General features: G+C 44.1%; 1 protein-coding gene across 9 annotated transcripts in view; it reads left to right on the forward strand.

Moving 5' to 3' along the window:
• The window catches only part of BCOR (BCL6 corepressor), an 88,304-nt gene that overhangs the window by 34,718 nt on the left and 33,424 nt on the right, over nt 1–20,162 (forward strand). For 6 of the 9 annotated variants that reach the window (XM_053386919.1, XM_053386915.1, XM_053386922.1 and 3 more), the window contains exons 2-6: nt 5,639–5,769; nt 7,831–7,909; nt 9,541–12,345; nt 12,983–13,036; nt 13,461–13,644. In XM_053386919.1, coding sequence (XP_053242894.1) covers nt 5,684–5,769; nt 7,831–7,909; nt 9,541–12,345; nt 12,983–13,036; nt 13,461–13,644 — 3,208 coding nt within the window. In that variant the 5' untranslated portion in view covers nt 5,639–5,683. Of the gene's footprint in view, nt 1–2,471; nt 2,540–2,601; nt 2,627–5,638; nt 5,770–7,830; nt 7,910–9,540; nt 12,346–12,982; nt 13,037–13,460; nt 13,645–20,162 lie in introns of those variants that run through there. The other 3 variants (XM_053386918.1, XM_053386920.1, XM_053386921.1) reach the window with 3 other exon arrangements.

A 20,162-nucleotide genomic window follows, 5' to 3' on the forward strand; every position in this document is an offset into this window, starting at 1 on the left:
TCCCCACCCCGGGGAGGAGGTTTTGCTTTCCGTCGCGGGCTGGTACGGTCGGAAGCTGCTGCAGCTATGGCAGCTTCTAGCAACTCTGGCCGAGGTGCTGGGCATGTGCTAGCAGCATATAAACGAGGTGGAGGGGGTGTGCTCTCCAAAGTAGCATGCGGGAGGGGGAGGCACCGAGGAGAGCTTTTTAATCAATTTTTTTTGGGGGGGGAATCGTGACATATGTGCGGTTCTGTTATTTTCTGTTGTCTCCTGCCTTACGTCCACTACTCCCCCTTCTATGTATAAAGCAAAAGAGTGTTACATAACGGGGAGATTCCCGAAGGTAGAAGGAGACTTGCGGGGACTCGGAAAAGCAAAGTGCCAAGCCCTGAATCGCTCCACGGAGGCGGAGAAACAGCCAGGGAGGTGGTTTATTTAATTTTCAGGACGAATTAGATAAAACTGCGGTCTTTAGTCCAACTCTCTAGTGTAGCCGGAATCTCAGCTAAAGCATACACACCAATTCAACGTACTGATTTTTTTTGGGATGGGGTGGGAAATAATCGCAATAAACACTAACAAACTTTAGCAGCCACGGCCTACCCGTAGCCCTCGTTATGCCCAAACCCCACTTCTTTTTGACAGTGTCTCTAAGCGTGACTTTCTCAGACGCTTGTGCATTTTAATTTACACTATGCATTATATATGTCGCCTTTTATTAGCATGTCAAGGCAGGCGATTAATACCTAGAGCTAACAAGTAGTCCTGAACAGCCCCGATTCTGCGTGCACTTTCTGGGGACTAGGCCTCGCAAAATACAAGCGGGACTTGGGTCTCTTTATTTCGGTGCGGGGGGGGCACTCCTTTTCAGCCTGAGGGTCCCACCTGAAGGAGCCTTCCGGGGCCGGCGGTGGGCGAGGCCAGAGGCGGCGGTGGCTCCATGGATGTTGCGGTAGCCTACATTCTAACCGCGCAAGAGTCAAAAGGTTTCTGTGTTCTATTTCTCTATAAAGTGCGTCAAGGCAAGCGAAGAGGCATTATCTTCGGCCAAGGACACATTGAAACCAGACAAAAGCGCTCCGAAGGGTTTGTGGGGGCAGGGCCAGTGGGGTACGGCCTAAGGAGAGTGGGCTTCCGGTCCCCCATCCTTGTTTTACTGGACCTCTTGGGATTTACCTTCAAGTAAGAGGGTAAAGGAAGTTACAGGTAGTTGGGTAGTTACAGGGTAAACCAGTGCATGTCTACTCTAGTCCCAATGCGTTAACTGGGGATTACTCCCGGGCAAACGAGTAGTGGGTAGGATTGCAGCCTTGAGCGCATTTCTTTGATTTCACAGGGACTTGTGGTTAAAGCCTGCTCTGGACCGTAGATCCAAATGCTCGGACTTAACTGAGCTGTGGATCCATTGCTCCGTAAGCGGAGTGGTTGCTTATATGTAACCTTCCAGGCTCACAGCCACAAAGCAGAAAGAGCTGCTGCTTTGCCAGCAACGTCTCCTCCTGGAGCCCGAAGGGTTAAAAGTCTGTTGCTTGTTGCAATGAAATTATGGCTGGCAGTGGCGCCGCTGTTTGTTCAACAGACCTCCACTTTTAAACAGTTCACAAAAAGTTCATCAGGGCGGCGGTGATTATAAACAACGTATGTATGCGCTGGGAAGCGCGACCCTGAAAACGAGCAGAAACGAGCAAACATCTCGCCTCGCCCACCTCCCGGGAAGGGATCGCGCGCGCTCGGTTGTACTTTTTGCACAGAACCGGCTCAGGCGCTGCGCGCTCCCGGCTGCCGCAACTCTTCTCCCGGCCTCCGAAAAGGCCTTTCTCTCCCAGCCCGCGGATCCCGCCTCCCTTTCGCCTAGTGTCGCTGGGATGCAGCGGCGACGCTCCAAAGGGGAATTTGGCAACTTCTTCTGTTGCAAAAGCTCCGCGGCAGACTTTAAGCAATCCCAGCCTCGCTCTGGGCCCCTTCTGTGCAAACACCTTTGCCCGGGGCGAGTTTCGCGGCGTGGACTAGCAAAGAGAGATGGTTGTCTTGCAGCAGAAGGCAACATAGTTTTCTTTTTCTCCTTGTTTTGTTGTTTTATTTTTAAATACGCACTGTAGCGTTTTGGGAGCTATCATAATCTGGGCCGATTATTTGGCAATTTGCCTTTGACCTTCCTCTCTTCCCAGTTTAGGAAACCTTTGCATTCAGGGCGTAGCTTCGCTTGCATATCTGCCTTTGGAAGCCATCGGCTCCCCCTCCCCACACAGCGCCCCAAGTATCTGGGGTCGACTCAGATCGCGCTCTTGGGCTCGACTTTTGCAGATCTCAGGAGCACCAGCCGATGGCAACCAACGATACATTTCCCCGCGAGGAAACCCAGAGCCTTAGCTCAGTTCCAGCCTATAAAAAGTAAGATTAGGCTCCCGGGCATGTCTCCTGCTTTTCAAGAAAAGGGGTGGGGGAAAGGGGAGAGGGAGCGGCGTCCCCTCCCTCCGTGCAGACAGCCCTATCTCTTTGGACTTTGTGTCCCCTCCATTCCTTACAGATGAGGCAGCGCTCTGGGCGGCTACTAACCGTATGTAAAACTCTCAATCACTCTCCAGGCTGCGGCTGCTCCATTTGAAAACATTACGAGCCGTGCATCTGGAAAACACTAAATCTGGTCAGCAAAACCCCTCTTTCCCCTGGAACAACAACTTTTGAATGATAGGGCGATATTTCGTCCTAGCCTTTACTGGGGCCGTGGGGGGGGGGGTGCGAGGAGAAGGAAGGAGAGGAGAAGGGGCCAGCTCCTCTTCCTTGACAGCAATTGGGGTCAGCTCTTGCAAGCTAGCTGCTGCGGAGGGAGGGGACGGTGCCATTTCAGTAAAATACGTTCCGTGCGTGGGGATCTGCACAAAAGGCTTCTTCAAGGAGCTGGGAGGGGGAGCAAGAAGGGCTCATGAAATGCTTGAGAGAACACAGGGCTTTCCTTGGCGCTTATACGGAGGTCCTCCTCTGATCGTGGTTGGAGCATTTGTGCGCAAACGCAACCTAGGTTTTGCCTCCGCTCCGGTTTTAAGGGTTAAGTCGTCTGTTTTGGAGCACGGGGGCTTTTAAACTGCGAGGCGTGCGTGCGTGCGTGGCGCTCTCCTCTGCGTGGATAGGTCCGACCAGACCCCGGGGCTCCTCCACCGTTTACTCTCGGGTAATCCCACTGGGCTTGGTTGAGCCACAGGGGTTGAAGGGCTGCAGCAGCAGAGCCCGATCCTAATCGCATACTTATATTGGATAGTGGGTTAGTTTCAGTGGTGCTGTATCCCCAAGTTATTAAGCGTGTGTAGGATGGCTCCTTATTAACCTTAACACAGGTTAAGGTCTCCATCCGTTCCGCGCGATCCTAAACGCGTTTAGCTTAGAAATGGGTCCCGATTTGTGCAGAGCGACTTCCTCGGTGGTAGCTACGTTGAGGATTGCGCCCTAGTACGTCTCGGTTTAAAAAACCGAAAAAGCCCGGGAAGCCTCCCTTCTCTGCAGAAAAGCAATTTAGCGCAGCGCGTCCCGCGTTCGCGGTTCCTCCCCTTGGCGAGGCATTTTGTGCCTGCGCGCACTTTCCCCTCCCCTCCCTCCTTTTTGGTGAGAGGAAGAGCTGAAGGGGTATCCTGTGCATTAAAGGCTCCCCCTACTTATTAACCCAGCATTTAACAGCGGGATGCAGGCTGAAGCTCAGTCAAAAGAAACGACTGAACCTCCAAAGAGCAATTAAAATCCGGCACTGGAATAAATCACGCGCCGCGATAATCGTGTTAATAAAACGCAGCTTGTCCTGACACTTCACTCATGCAGCAAACTAGAATTTAATGCGGGCGGAGATGGCGCGTTCGGGAGGGAAGAAAGGCAGGCGAGGCCCTTCTGTTGCTGGACGCGAAAATCCGGTTGCCTTTCACCTGCCTTCCCTGCTGCACGCAGCGCCGATCCTTTCGGACTGCTAATGCTTCTCCAGTGAGCCCGCTAATGATTTCTTTCCCTGGAGTGAGCAGGCGTCATTGAATTACTGAAAGCACTCAAAGCAGCAGCGGCGGCGGCGGCGCAACAACAGCAGCTCCAATGGTGGAAGCCACCAGGGTTGGGTTACTTAATCAAATCAAGGGCTGGGGATCTCACCAACCTACTTAATGTTTTTTTCTCTCTCCCCTTAACCCTTTTCTGGGCTGGGAGACGAACTTCTAGGAAAATGGTTGCCCTATTAAAAATAGGAGCTCTTGTTTGTCTCTGGCCTTCTACTTCGGCTGGTTTTCAGAGATAGAAACGCTAGAAACTTCATTTGAAGTGGAAACTGACATTTGACACCTTGCTTTTTTGCTTTTTTTAAAAAGTGAATGTTAGGATATGACTCTGTGCCTTCAGTCTGGCCCCGTTCCCACTCCCAGGCAGTGTTTTCATATTTGGATTTCCTCCTTGCTAAAGTTATCTCTTCAAACACAACCCAGTTCTTTTGTGCACTGGGTAAGATCCCGCCAATGTTGAGCCCTGCTTTGTGAATAAATGAAAACCTGCGGGAATTTGTCCTGCTTAATTTTGGTTGGATCTCCCCCATTATTTGGATTTAAAGTTTCACTGAAAGTTACTTCAACATAATGGGGGCAATCAGGCTAAAAAGTACATTTAGTGACACTAGGTACATACCATTGATTTCAGAGGGATGGGGGTGTCACAATTGCCGCTGGATCACACACACTGGTTGTGCTACACGTGGAAAAGAAAATCCACTGAAAAGAAAATGATACATTGCTGCTTACGAAGGGTTAAACACACACAGACAGAATTATGCCGCCAGAGTCGAGTACTCTTACATCCTGTAGAAGTTACGCAGATGCCCAACACTCCCAGTGAATTTATTTATTTATTGCATTTATTTCCTACCTTTCCCCCCAAGGAGCTCAAGGTGGTATATACATGGTTCTCTCTCTCTTCATTTAATCTGCACAACAACCCTGTGAGATAGGTTAGGTTTAAGAAAGTGAGTGCCCAAGGTCACTCAGTGAGCTTCATGGCCAAGTGGGGATTTGAACGTAGGTTTCCCACTCAGACAATCTCACCACAACAATGCACCAGACTCTATGTGAAATCAATAGGTTGCAAAAGCTTTTGGGTGGGTTTTTGCTGGTCCTGTTTCCTTACTAAGTTTTATGGGTATATTGTGTGTGTGTGTGTGTGTTTTTGTTTTTGCAAAAGTCTCTTATTTTTTTGTATGCCACCTTAAGCAATTTTAATCAGTAGTGTGGTAACTAAACGCTATAATGTCCCAGTTGGTTTTCATTTGCTTGTCTGTGTGCACCATGAATTCCTGAGATGTAATTCGCTAGAGTATCAAGCAAATATCTCTGGCTTCATTACAAGTAAGGTGTGCTTTGATGATGGGTGTGTAATTGTTTTTATTTCAAATTAAACTCAATGGGAGTAACATTCTTCCCCTGTCCTGCACAACGTTAGATTTATAGCGTTTCTGACCAGTGCATTCCCTCAACTTCCTACTTTTTGTTACATGTGTTTTAACTCTGGCTGCTCACGACCTTGTACCAAGCCTATATTCCTTGTTAATTATCTAGAGGGAGACCGGTGATTCCACTATGATGTCTGCCCTTCCTCCCCAGTCAATCTTCTCAACTTCTTTTTTTTCTTTCCCACCAATTAGATTATACACACGTGTGAAGAAAAGCCTCTGTTTTAAGGTGAAGTCATGCTTTCTGCAACTCCCCTGTATGGCAACGTTCATAGCTGGATGAGCAATGAGAGAGTCCGCATGTGTGGGATTAACGAAGAGAGGTAAATATTTTAAGTTTCAGGAAAGTTAAACCACGCGGTGTTTCTGGAGAAGGGGGTTTCAGCGTTAATTTGTCTTAGCGTATAGCTTTCTTTTAATAGCTTGCATGGAGATAACTCATGGAGAGCGCTTTTATGAGTTGGAGAAGAGAGATGTTATGGGCGCAGACTCTCCCTTCGTGTACTGTTTTAACAATCAGTGTTGCTCAGGAAACCAGAAGGGGGCTTATAAAAGATTAGCTCCCAAAGTCACCTCTTCCTCACATATATTACATACATTCTCTCCCAATCTTCAGTGTATTTACTGGAAAGCAAACGTCTGTGATTTTTAATGAAACTTATTTCATGGCATGCGTGCTTAAGGTTGTCCCTGTAAGTTTATTATTTTATTATTTTTAGTTTATTTTTTTATTTGTGAAAAAGACAAGAACAACATGGATTCAGGTTTTTAATTTTAATTGGTCCACATTATGTGGCCTGCAACTTAAGATAATCTGCCCAGCAATTAGATATTTCTATAACTTTCCATAAACTAGCACAAAGGTCAGAGTTTGGCCCCAGTTCAGAAACCATTAGTCATTCTTCATTGAAATGAATGGGGCAAGTTAGTCATGATTAATCTAAGCCACATTCGCTGCAACGAGACTGAAGCAGGGCTAACTTTCTCTGGATTGGGGCCTTGTAAAAGCATACCAAACACAGTTTTTAAAAGAGACTTTACAAAATAGTGGACAATACTATAATTCTTTACTTCTAATTATTAAAATGAAGCAAGCACACTGTGTTTGCAAGTACTTTTGGTCAGACTTGCACCCTATAGAAAATAAAATCAGGACAGCATTGGGTCATTTAATAACTTTCTCTGATTGTTTGAAAACAGCACGCGAAAATTATGAGTTCCGAGACCCTGAGGGGGAATGCCAAGGCTGTGTATATTGTTATCAGATGTCAAAGGAAGGAGGTGCACATGAGCAAAATGCTATTGTTCTGTTTCTATCCAATTGCATCCTGTGGCTATTCCAGTAGGTGTGGGTTGTAACAATAATAGCTGGAAACAGGGCAAAAATGTGGGTGTTGCTTTTACTTTAAAAATTGATAGTGCCACCACTTTAAATATCCTTCTGGGTAATGATGAAACTTCCCTTCTGCTGTATGTCAGCAATTGTGTCCCTGGGATTTGAAAGTTGGCACTGAGGTGCATTCTTTTATCTGTGTTTTCTGTGATAACAAGTCCCTGAGCTGCTACGCTGCTAACACACAGATGTATGGTTCCTTCTTCAGCACTGAACAGCTGACATTTGTATGATATTAGAAGTGTGTGGGTTTTTCCTGTCTCCGTATATGTGTGTGTGTATGTACATATATATATATGTATATAAACGAAAATATACAGGGTTGTTTGTTTCTAAATAAATAAATAAATAAATAGTATTTACTACCATGCATTGCTTTAGCAGAACTCCTTAACTGGAAATAAAGTCCAAAAACATTTTTTCATCCCTGAACTCTATAGAGAGAGAAAAAGCCCAATTAGACGGCAAATCTGTTAATTTTCTTCTGCACTGATGTATTGATAAAGGTAATTTAATAGAAACACTGCAGTCAGATCAAAATGTCAAACCATTAACGTTGTGTCTGTAAGTCACTTTTTAAAAATATCTAAACGGCCTCGGTCCAGTATACCTGAAGGAGCGTCTCCACCCCCATCATTCTGCCCGGACACTGAGGTCCAGTGCCGAGGGCCTTCTGGCGGTTCCCTCATTGCGAGAAGCAAAGCTACAGGGAACCAGGCAGAGGGCCTTCTCGGTAGTGGCGCCCGCCCTGTGGAACGCCCTTCCAGCAGATGTCAAAGAGATAAACAACTACCTGACATTCAGAAGACATCTTAAGGCAGCCCTGTTCAGGGAAGTTTTTAACGTGTGATATTTTACTGTATTTTTGGTTTTTATGGAAGCCGCCCAGAGTGGCTGGGGAGGCCCAGCCAGATGGGCGGGGTATAAATAATAAATTATTATTATTATTATTATTATTATTATTATTATTATTATTATCTCTTGAAAATAGGAAAATCCCAGTTAATGATGGAGATGCTTCGAAAAGCAGGTTGGAATTGAGGGAAGAAAATCACCTGAACCACAGTGTGGTAAGAAACTGATAGTTCCCTTTGATGACAAAAGGGTTTTCACTGGATTTTTGTGGTATGGCTTCCGTTTCAAATAACTATTTGGGACTAATGAAAGTTGCTGTTAAACCAGAGGTGGCATTCAAATATCGGGTTACGGTTGCATCCTTTTGTATATATTTCTAGTATCTGAGTCTTAAGCATTTTTTTACTTCGTCATATGCTTAATAGCACATCATGAACACTCTAAGTCATGATTGCTCTAAATAACATTGCTTGGCATATTTCAGTTAGCCTTTTGAGAATGTCAGTGACTGACAGCTGGTAGCCTTGGATGGACAGAATGGGGTGTGCGAGCCTTTGCTATAGTTTCAGTGTCTAGAGAGGAACCACCTAAAGATGATCCTAAAGATGTCACAGGCTTCTTGAAAGAATGGTGGGATATAAATATAATAAAATTGGAAGAACTAGAACTAGTACAATCTGCAGTTTCGGGCTGGCTGAGTGTTTAGGAATGAGATTGGAGAGAAAGTGCCCCAGGGCCAATGCTTTTATTCTAGAAAAAAAGGGTGTTGGGGCTGCGTACCCCTGAGTACCCCCCGGGAAAAAGCACTGCCCAGGGCTGCTGTTTTTTCTTGGGGCTTAGAAGGACTGTGGAGGCAAGGCCTTTGCCTGCTTTCACTGTAGTGTGTTTTGCTTCTTAGAATTGGGTAGCCTACTTTCTCTCATCTTGTGTAGGAGCAAACATTTGGAACAGAGGAGAGACCAGTGTTTCTGTTTCTTCTTCTTCCTCCTCCTCCCTTCTTCTTCTTCTTCTTCTTCTTCTTCTTCTTCTTCTTCTTCTTCCAACTTATACACCACCCTATACCCAGAGGTCTCCTGTAATACAACTACATGACGCGATCTTGCTTTCTCCTTTCCCGCAAGCTCCTCTTTGTTCATATGAGGATGCTGGGAAAGGCAGTAGTTTAGCTCCTCTGCTGGCCTGTGAAAGTTATTAACGCACAATGCTATATGTGTCTACTTGGAAGTCAGCCCCATTGAGTTCAGTGGGACTTTCTCCCAGGTAAGTATATATAGGATTGCAGCCTAAATATCACTTATTTTGGCTATCAATAAGCAGAGGAACAGAAGTAAAAAAAAAAAAAAAGACTCAGTGTCATTATTTGATTTAAATGATTTTTGGAATATAAATAACTTTGCATCTGAGGTCCCCCCCCCCCCCCCGGAAGCATACCTTATGAAATGTCCCTTGTTGGAAGCGAGTACACACATGGTTCTGGAAATCAATTTTTTTAAATGGGACGGTTGAGTAGCAAAGATTTAAGGATATTATCCTAAAATCCATGTAGATGTTTTGCTAAGTATGAAAGGATCTAGAGACCTATTTAACTAATCTTACTTAAAAAATAATAATCAAACTTGGCAGGACTCAGACTCCACAGACAGAAGAATGAAGCAGGCTAAAATTTTAAAATTTGATTTACTTTTTTCCTCTGCATTTATCGGTTTAATCAGCCCACATTAGTTTTTCACAATGAAAACAATGTATTTGCTTCCTTTTGTTTCCCACAATGTTTTTTTTTAAGTACCTGTAGTCTTGAATAGTACTTGACTAAATGCCAAAGTCACCTCTCTCTTATTTCACAAAGGTGGATGCCACGGCAGTGCATCGCATTGACAGCCTTGCAGCTCTGAGCATGGACCGGTCTGGACTTATGCGGGAAGGGCTTAGAGTCCCCAGCAGTATTGTCTATTCCAGTTTATGTGGACTTGGCTCAGACAAGCCCCGGGACGCTACAAGTGCTATTGCTGGCCTTGGATTTGCTCCTGAAAGAAATCCAGAGATGCAGTTCAAGTCTAATCCCACTGAAGCAATTGAAAATGCAGCTGGAAAACCCCCAAATGGCTTCAGTGCTATGTACAAAACGCCACCTGGAATACAAAAAAGTTCGCTTCCGACTGGGGAGACCTTAGGCTTGGACAGAAGCTCAAGCGACAAACCGAGTCCTCTCAATGTCAATGGTGCTAGTTACCTAAGGCTACCCTGGGTAAATCCTTACATGGAGGGTGCTATTTATCCTTTTCTCGAATCACCAAATAAGTATTCGTTGAACATGTATAAGGCCTTGCTACCTCAGCAGTCCAATTACAGCTTGCCACAGCATCTGACCTACTCGCCCGTATGTACAAATGGTGAACGTTTTTTATACTTGCCACCTTCTCATTACGTTGCTCCCCACATTCCGTCATCATTAGCTTCACCAATGAGGATCTCTGCTGCAACCGCAGCTCCAGCTATTCCCCCTCTAGGACACTGTCCAGAAAAGAGTTTGTCTTGGAAGATGGGAGTCGGTCCCGGAACTCCTGTGGACTCTCATGCCTATCCACATATCCAGAACAGCAAGCCTCCTAGAGTCCAATCTGCAAAGCCAGTGGCTAGTAATATGCCAACAGACCCCAATGTTCTCTTGTCTCATTCGCCGAGACCATCACCTAGAGTTCACCTCCCGACGCAGGTTGGGGACGCTTACTCGGAGTTTCAGAAACACTTTTCCAGGATTTCGACATCTCCTTCTTCAGTTACACTCCCAAAGCCATACGTGAATGTAAGCAATGAGTTTCCTCCAAGAGTCTCCGGGGGGAAAGCTCCTAAAACACACGACACAGGCGAAATCTCTCAGCAGCCTACAGTGCATGCAAGAAAAACAGGTCACGACAGGAAGGACAGCAGATCCCCTCCACTGTTAGAAAAACAACAAACTGTTACCAAAGAGATTATAGACAAACCATTGGATTTGTCATCAAAAGTTGTTGACATGGAGACAACCAAATCTGATCATGTTAAGAAAATGGCGCCAACTGTGCTGGTTCATAGCAGGGCCGGAAGTGGCTTGGTTTTACCCGGAGGTGATCTTCCAAAAGAAACCATTTCTCCTGGAAGTGGTTGCCCTGTCTATAGACCTGAAATAATCAGCACGGCGCCTTCCTCCTGGGTTGTTCCTGGTCCAGGTCCCAATGAAGATAACGGTGGTAAAAACATGCAGTTGAAAAACAAAGCATTGGACTGGGTGACGCCACAACAACGGAGTTCTTCTTGCCCTAGGATGGGGGGTACAGACGCAGTTGTCAGTAATATTTCAGGGTCTGTATCAAGCGGAGGTCGCCCAGCATCTGCTTCTCCTGCTCCAAATGCCAATGTCGATTGCCCTAAGACGACTAGCTCAGTAGAGACCACTGCATCTGTCATACAGCACATAGGACAACCTTTAGCAGCAGCATCTTCAAAGCATAGTAATAAGGCAGCTAAATGCAATAATCCAGAACCTATCTTCAAAGCAAATGAGAACACCCTTGCACCAACTTCCATATTTTTCCCTCCCAATGATGCATTCCGATCTCCACCATTGCCCTATCCGAGAAGCTATCTCCCATATCCAGTTCCAGAAGGCTTAGCTATAGGCCCTTTGTCTCTACATGGGAAAGGACCTGTATATCCTCACCCTGTTCTGTTACCCAATGGGAGTCTTTTCCCTGGACACCTAGCTCCCAAACCTACCATTCCATACAGCCTGCCAGCCAGCAGAGGTGAGTTCATGACCTACCAGGATGCTTTGGGTATGGGCATGGTACACCCAATGCTGCTGCCCCATACAGCTTTGGAGCTGAAAGATGAGAAATCGGAAAGGAGGTCTAGATCGCATGAACGGCTCCGTTATGAAGACCCTGCCTTGAGAAACCGATTGCCCGAGATGCTGGAAACCAGCACAAAACTACATTTTGAAGTACCTGCAGACAGAAACGTGAAATTGCACCAAAGTTCAAGTCATGGTAAAAATACTACCAAAAGTGACAAGCACCTGTTTGCAGAACCGAGAGAGGAGCAAGATGTGAAAGGTGAAACGAACCTGACGAAACCTAGCTTTCCTGTTGAAAGCAGTAATCAAGCAAGTGACCCCACAAAGCACAAGGTAGAACAAGGCTTCCCCCACAGAGATTTCATTGTGATGAGAGAAGACTGTGGGAGAAGCAATTTCCATGAAGTTTATAACTTCAAGCAAGCCCAGAACCCACACCCATCAATGTTCAACTTAAGGAAAGAGGACCTTTCCTTGAGCCAGAATAGGGAGAGGTTAACGGTTCCCACTTCCTCTGTGTTCTTGGAGGCTGCTCACGGCAACGATGGCCTAGCTATGTCCTTTTGCAAAATGCCAGATGATGCTAAACAGCTTTGTATGGGAAACACGCAGTCAAGTATGGAAGTCAGTCAGGCATACGCCAAAGAGGGAACTGAGGGTGCGGAACCTAATGACGGCAAATTCCTGAAACCTAAGCCATCTAACCTGGCAAAGAGAATCGCAAACTCTGCTGGTTACGTAGGTGATCGATTCAAGTGTGTTACGACAGAACTGTATGCAGATTCTAGCCAACTTAGTCGAGAACAGCGGGCTCTGCAGGTGAGTTCTGAGGCTTAACTACCAAAGCAGTTTTTTAAAAAAACACAGTTCACAGTTGAGAATGAAATATGTACAACTCTGTAAGTCTATCTTGAACTTAACTAGCAGTGGTAATCTTGTGTATATTGAGGTTCTGCTATGAAGCCAGGGGTATTGGAGCATTAATAGATAAGAATTATATGTAGTTAATTGGTGTAACAAATAATTTAATCTCATAAGCATAACATGTAGTAGTGAAAGGAAGCTGAAGAATGCATGACATGTTTGTTTTTAAAGGTAGTTTGCTATAGCTTGCCTGTGTTTGGCTAGCACTATTAAATAACAAAGGAAAGGCAGAAGTTCTGATGATTATTTCATACAGGACATTTGATTAAAAAGGAGTAGCAGCCATATGTTAGCGGGTTTAATGCAACTTCTTTACCAAGCAGAAATGTAGCTTAAAGGAATAGAAGCTGTAGTGAATTTGACGTTGAATGATGGCAAGTATTGTAGGTTATTTTTTAGATTTGTGAAAGAATGAGTTAAGCCAAATTGTTTTGCGTTGTTAAAAAAAGAAAGAATTAGTTGATGCTTATAAAAATGGATGAAATTATCTAAAATTTAAATGATCCATTGAGTGCCCATTTTAATTACATAGATGGAAGGATTACAAGAGGACAGTATTTTATGTCTACCTGCTGCTTACTGTGAGGTCAGTTCTTCAAATTTTTATTACTAGAATCTTGCATAAACCTTTGAGTTAAAATTTCATTTCCAAGTACACAAAGGGAAGTTGTGGGCCATGGTCGTCTTTATTCATTGTACAGTTTATGTTTCATTTCTTTGTTATACCTCTCAAAAGACAATGCTTTTTAATACACATATATAAATATATATATATATAATGTTATTTACTTTTATATATGGAAGAACTGTATATCATTTGTGCATAGATACTACATGCCTTGCATATTGAACACATGGCATTTTAAAACTTTATATAGAATTGCGTGTATCTCAAAACTTCGGGTTTGAGCAGATATTTTCTTTTGGAAATACTTTTCATAGAAGGTAAGGTAAATGAAGTAGCTCTTATTGTGAGGTGTCTTTCTTCCCCATATCAATTCTCTTTCTAGCGTGCAATGATGCGCTTCTCAGAGTTGGAGATGAAAGAGAGAGAAGGCCACGTAGCAACCAAAGACCCAGAGGCCTGCAGATTCAGCCAAGCAGACTGGGAAAACTTGAAAGGAAATAATGAAAAGAAACCTAAGTCTGTCACTTTGGAAGATGCCATTGCTGGGCAAAATGACAATGACAGATGTAAGCAAAGTTTTTATATGCCTTTTTGAAATTTCTGTGTGCCTCCTGTAGTCATTTAGAGCAAAACATGGCGATGCCATTACAGTGGTACCTCGGGTTACATACGCTTCAGGTTACAGGCTCCGCTAACCCAGAAATATTACCTCGGGTTAAGAACTTTGCTTCAGGATGAGAACAGAACACTGTGGCGGCGGTGCGGCAGCAGCAGTAGGCCCCATTAGCTAAAGTGGTGCTTCAGGTTAAGAACAGTTTCAGGTTAAGAACGGACCTCCGGAACGAATTAAGTACTTAACCCGAGGTACCACTGTACGTAGATGTTAAAGCATTCAGCTCCAAAAAGCTGCTGCACAGTCATAGCAATACCTACTGGGTGATATACAACATTAGTCATAGAGTAGACCATTTGATAACAGTAGATGTCAGTGGGTCTTCTCTGAATATGACTAATGTTGCATATCGCCCACTAAGTTTCCCTTGACAAGAAGTGAAAACTAGTTTCTTTCATGTAAACATTTGTCAACTGCAGCTCGTCGTTTGTGTAGCTTAAAAGTTGCGTCGGTCTTAGTGTGGGTTCTCTGTTGTCTTAAGCAGGGAGAAAGGAAGACAGGTAATGGGAGGGTTGAGCTAAGTCAAATAATCAGAAAACCTTCCATTTAGTTATTTGAAGAGTGTGAACGTTAACATTGTGTGTGTCTTGTTGCTTTTTTTGCAGAAAGCCACTGCAATGTGGTGATCTGTATTGTGTAGTAGAAGCCTGCCCTCTCCCTCCATATCAGCAAACTGTTCTGTGCACAAATTTTCCATTCATAGGCTTGTCAACTTCCATCAGACCAGTAAAGAATAAAACTATGCCATGAATCAACAGGGCCAGCTGGTGTGGCAGCACCGTAATTCTGAACTCCTGCTAGCACTGCTGCTTGCTGCTTACCAGGGTGATGTGGGAGCTGGGCAGTGGTGATGCCAACGCAGCCTGGCCATACTGGTGGAGCCAATCGTGCCCCAACAGCTGCCCATTACCTTTTAAAATTGGGGGTGATTTGTTCTTGATTTTGGCTGTATTCTTCCCACCATTAGAATGGAAGAAGTACCTGCTAATTTCTAGTGATTTCAGCAGCAGTAAGTGTGCAATGAACAAAAAATTGGAGGGTTTGTCGCTTCAGTGTATCTAAACCTCTTCAGATATGAGAACCTATTACTTCTCCCTTCCCACAAACTTGCTAATAGAAAAATGGGTGTTCTTTAGAGTGTGTGTAACTTTGTGGGGGCTGGTCTGCCATGGCTGGTAAACTGAGTCAATAAGAGATGTTAATTACAAGTTGCTATCCCATAATGGGTTGGCCACAAATTCATATATTCATGTATAAAATCCAGATCTACAGGCAATGATTTGCGTGCTTCCAATTGACGTGCAACCTCGCATTGCGGTGACCTGAAAGTGCCTGGGGAAAGGGGGCAGGCAGGAACGTAACCCCTGTGTAAACCAGTTGTTTCCTGTATTTGATAAACACTGTTAATCCAGCATAGAACAAGGTTGGGGAGCACTTGGCTGGTCTAAGACTCTTGAAGAGAGTCTTCTCTTCTCAGCTGTGCTCAGCAGAGTTCACGTAGTTGAAGAATGCATCCTAGGCTTCCTTCTGAACCTGGAGACCTGATGCCCCATTCTGCTTGCTTGCTCCTCCTCCTCCTTTTTGTGGCTTCCTTCAGTTTCAGTAAATGCTTGTGCTTCAGTGCACTCCCCATGAGCCCTGAAAACTCAAAAGTGCTGTTCAGTTAAAAGGAAAGCAGTTGCAGTCTGTCTATTCCCCCAGCCGATGCAGTGGGTGGAGGGGCAATTCATACACATCCTCATCAAGCAGTAGGGTGAAGGGAAGAGCTGTCTTTTTGAAAGGCAGCTGGAGCCCCAGAAACTAATGGTGTGAGGAAGGAAGGGAAGGACAAATCAGGGTTTGAATAAAAGAAGGAAGGAGACAAAAAGGTCTCTCAACATGGAGGTTGATTGGGTGCATATCATGCGGCGGGGGAGGCAAACATCTGTTTTGTGAAGGGAGCACCATGTTGCTGTGATCCTGCGGATGCAGATGTGAGGACGAATTCTGTTGGAATGGGTTATCTAGGAACACAATTCAGGTTATTTACTCCACTGCAACTGTTCTTGTATGCATGCAAGTGTCAAGCTTTATGTAAGATTGAGCGTAACTTGACACTTTACGTTATCCAGCAGTGGCATTTTTTTCTTCCAAGTTGACATTTACTCCCTGCTATGATGCCTCATTCTTCAAGGCTTCATTGTTTCAAAGGCACTGAAATCTTTGGGATGTTGTTGTTACTAAAATTATTTTTTATTATTGACAACACCAACAACATCTCTAAGATTTCAGTAGTTGCTATTACTATTATTATTTATTATTGAGTGGTTTCTCTAAAAAAATGGAGTGGCCAAAACAAAAATCAGAGTGGAATTCAAACTCAATGAACACCAGGCAGTATAAACAGTTTTTATAGCCTGCCTAAAACTAGGGAATGAGTGCCACAAATAGGATGCACCAATCTAGGCTCTCTTGAGGATGGAACGTACAACAGGGTCCCTGAAAATGAAAATGGGCATTGTATGTTTTCTGTTATTTTCATTTGCTTTTGCAAAAGGTGAGAGGGGTGGAGTATCTGCACTTTTAGGTTTGCTGAACTAACAGGATTTTATCAGTTCTTTAAAATTTGCAGTATTTAGAACACCTGTGTGCAAGAAACAAATAGTTGAAAAAATGGATTACACTATGTCTTGGAGCCAGATTACATATTGCTGTTGCCAGGGGATTGGCATCCTGTGGCAAGGTTTTCATTTCCTGTGGCTATTAGATTCAGCTGTACTCACTGCATCAATCAGGGCCATCAGGAGAATTTTCCTGCTTCTGCTCCATGCAATTGGTGGCCATTGAAAGGGGGGCCAGGACAACTCACTACCTGATTATCTTGATGCACATAGTAAATACTATCAAATGTTCTCTCTGCAGGGAGGCAAAGGTGCCATAGGGTTGTTGATCCCCACAGTGACTGTCCTATATAGCTCAGTTCTTAACTTCCATGTAATGTGATTAACTTCAAGTTACTTTGACGTGGCAGTTTGTGATTTTTGTTTATGTGTGGACTGATAAGGTGTTTACAAAATAAGAGTTTTGTGCACATCACAGGGCTTAGCTTTGCAAAAAAGTTTCGACACACAAAGGCTGGAATCTTGTCAATTCTGTTCTGCTTAGGCCTTAGGAAATAGACATACGGTGGTACCTCAGAAGTTGAACAGAATCTGTTCCCGAAGTCCATTCGACTTCCAATACGTTCAGAAACCAAAGCACAGCTTCTGATTGGCTGCAGGAAGCTCTTGCAGCCAACCGGAAGCCACAGAAGCCACGTTGGACATTCGGGTTTCAAAGAACATTTGCAAACCAGAACACTTAATTCTGGGTTTGCGGCGTTTGGGAGCCAAAGCGTTTGACTCACAAGGCGTTCACGAACCAAGGTACGACTGTATTGATTTCAGCAAAATGAAAAAATGAGACTACTGTAGACTAAGCCGTCTGAAGGTGGTAAAGGAAGGCTGATTGCATAAAGTTTTTAAAAATTAATAAACAAATTAAAACCAATGTGGTAGACAAGATGCTTAAAAGTGCATTTTTCTTTGATGTGGTGATGTCTATGGTTACTATTCCTGCAAAGCACGGAAAGTTTTCACAGCATCACTACAAAATTTGCCACGTCTATTCACTTTTTGCTCCTTGAAACAGCAGCTAGTAAAGACAGCTAAGCAGAAAGCCTTTAGCATTAGGTTTTTGGTACTTCAGGGCATTTTGAACCTAAGCACCTGACATTCATCATGCCAATTGGCATAAGTACCTGATATGGTCAGAAAGTTTTCAGGTTCAGCTTTTGCCATGGAGAGTTGCTTTTATTCAGTTGGTCAGTGTCTTACATCTAATGTTATCACATTTATAGTCAGTCTTGAGAGCCTTAAATCTGGATGAACATTTTGATCTTTAGTAGCATAGCTGGGAGCTTAACAAAACATTGCAATGTGGAGTATTCCTATTCAGGATTCCAGCCAGCCATGTCTCTCCCAAAGGTCTCCATTCTGCCTGTTCCCCAATTTTCTGCCCCTCGCCAGACTTTCATTTTTTTGTGGCCATTGAGCAAGCTCTGTCCTTGTTGGGCTGTTTTGGGTGGTTTTCATTCCCTTCCTCCCCCGCCCCCTAAATATTTTTTTGTTGTATGTCCACAAATCTTGGTGCTTCCACAAGACTTTTGATACCTCCCTCTTGTGTGTGGATGGTGGTTCTTTTGGCTACATCAAGATGGGTCCTGAGAGTTCACTTTTCTTATGTACAGTGTGACTTGGAAAGGGGGTTTACACGTACAACAGAATGGATTGTACACAGACTATAGTGAGGTGAGGTTTCTTTTTTGAAGATTTTTCTATGTGTAAAAAGACCCTCAAATACAATGGTCTACAATTGGAAAACTATAGAGGACAGTGAGATCCTTTCTCTCTACTCTGTTAGGGTTTTTTTCCCTGTGAGGTGCGGGCATTTACAAATGGTAACCTCACCTGCCATCTGAAGTGCTATATTATAGTCCACTTTACCACTTAATTCTGCTGCCTGTTACCTTCTGGACTGGTAGATTTCTTTGCTTTGCTTTTTTCGTTTATAGATCTGAGATTGGACAGAATGTTCTCAGGCCCTTATGGGAACTGCTAGCTGCCTCCTTTGGGGCTCTTACATACCTATGGCAAACTTTTATTATTATTAAAAAAAAACAAGTTAAAAATAAAAAATCCTGGTAAAAAGCATTCTTTTCTCCACCTTTCCCCCCCAAATACCAGCAAAACAAAGTTAGATGTGATAGTAAAAGACTGAGTACTGGTGATTTTCCTTATCTCTGACTGAAGTGGAATTAGCTGAGGCCATGAAAGGCTTTGGCATATCTTAAATTCTCCAAGGGAAGGTTCTTGCCAAAGCAGGAAGTCTGTGGAGAAGTAAGATGCCCCATTGGTTCTCAGTGCTCCTGATTACCTGAACACAGGTGGTCCTTTTTCCTCCGTTTGTGGGCCCACTCCATACATGCAGCCACATGAGTGATTAGTGAGTGGGGCGGGGAACCTATGAGGTCCAGGTGGTTTTTAAAAAACTCCATAGGAACCCTTTTTTCAGTTCAGAGTTGTGCTGGCAGAGTAAACCCTTTGGGGAGCCACTTGCTCAAGCATCTTCCAACTAGGATTAGGTGGTGCTAGAGGCCAGCCACTTGGATCACTGCAGCAGACCTGAAATGGTGAGAGGGAAAGTCTAGGCTAGGAAGAGATTGCATGTCTGCAGGTAACTGTCTGTACTTCCCTTCCTTACAGCAAGAGTAGTTGGGCTACTGTGAATTTATATGAGTGGAGTCTTTTGTGGTGTGCATATGGAACTGCCACACTCAGGCAGTGTCTCATTCAAAACAGCAAAATGCTGGGGAGGTAGAAGTATCTGCCTGCTCAAGTGCAGCCTAGAACATGCCTAATATACAGGAAGAAAGGCTGTAACACCTGCCGGCAGTTTGAGTCAAGTTTCTGCAATGCCCAACTCCTAGGTCTGGTTGCTAAGTTTAAATGGTCTGAATAAAAGCAGTGGCTCTCATAGGATTGGTCAAAGTATTAATTTCTGTTTTCTAGATTCATCCTTAATAATCAGCTAATTATTTTCATTCTCTTAAGTGCGCTCTGAATGTTTTTTCTGGTGCAGTGGTGCAAAACAAATTACAGCAATGTTCATTGTGCTGCCTGCAGACAGATTGGTGCAAATTTATTTCATTTTAAATAATTTTTATCCATGCATCCACATGTACTGAAGCAGACTTAGAACTGAGGCACAGAGAGAAAGTTTCCTAAAACCAATGATTCATCTGACCTCCAGGATATTTCCACTGCATTTGAAAATGCGTAGCAATTCTCTATCAGTGAATTGCATAATTTTTTTGGGGGGGTGGTAGAGGGCCAAACGGTGCCAGGTACATCCAACCTGAAAATGCGAAAACCGAAATGAGAGGCAAGCCTCTGTATTCTTTTTTCCAGGGAGTTTAAAAATCAGGAGGAACGGGGAGAGCCATAGCAAAAACTGCTTTGTTGCCAAGGAGACTTGTAAACGTTGCTATGGAGAGCTTCTTTGCCACAAATGTGATAAATTATGGGATGTGTTCAGCAGAGGAATGATTTAAGCAGCCTGGTATATGGATCCATTTGAAATGGGCATGGTGGCTTAATAGTGCTAAAAGGAAGTGTCATTCGTTCTTTGAGAAATACTATAATTTTTAGGCATCCTGACCCTTTTTAAGGCTTTAGCTGCTGCAGCATGACCACTGTTCTGCACCCAAGAAACCTAAAGTGGGACAACTGGTGGAACAATGAATCTTCCCCGCAGGCCATGTAGCAAAAGCAGTGAGATCCATAACCCTTTTCCTATTTGTTTTAGAAAGTAGAGTGCTGAAGTATAGGATGA

Source organism: Podarcis raffonei, chromosome 4, assembly GCF_027172205.1.
Source record: "Podarcis raffonei isolate rPodRaf1 chromosome 4, rPodRaf1.pri, whole genome shotgun sequence".
NCBI lineage: Eukaryota > Metazoa > Chordata > Lepidosauria > Squamata > Lacertidae > Podarcis > Podarcis raffonei.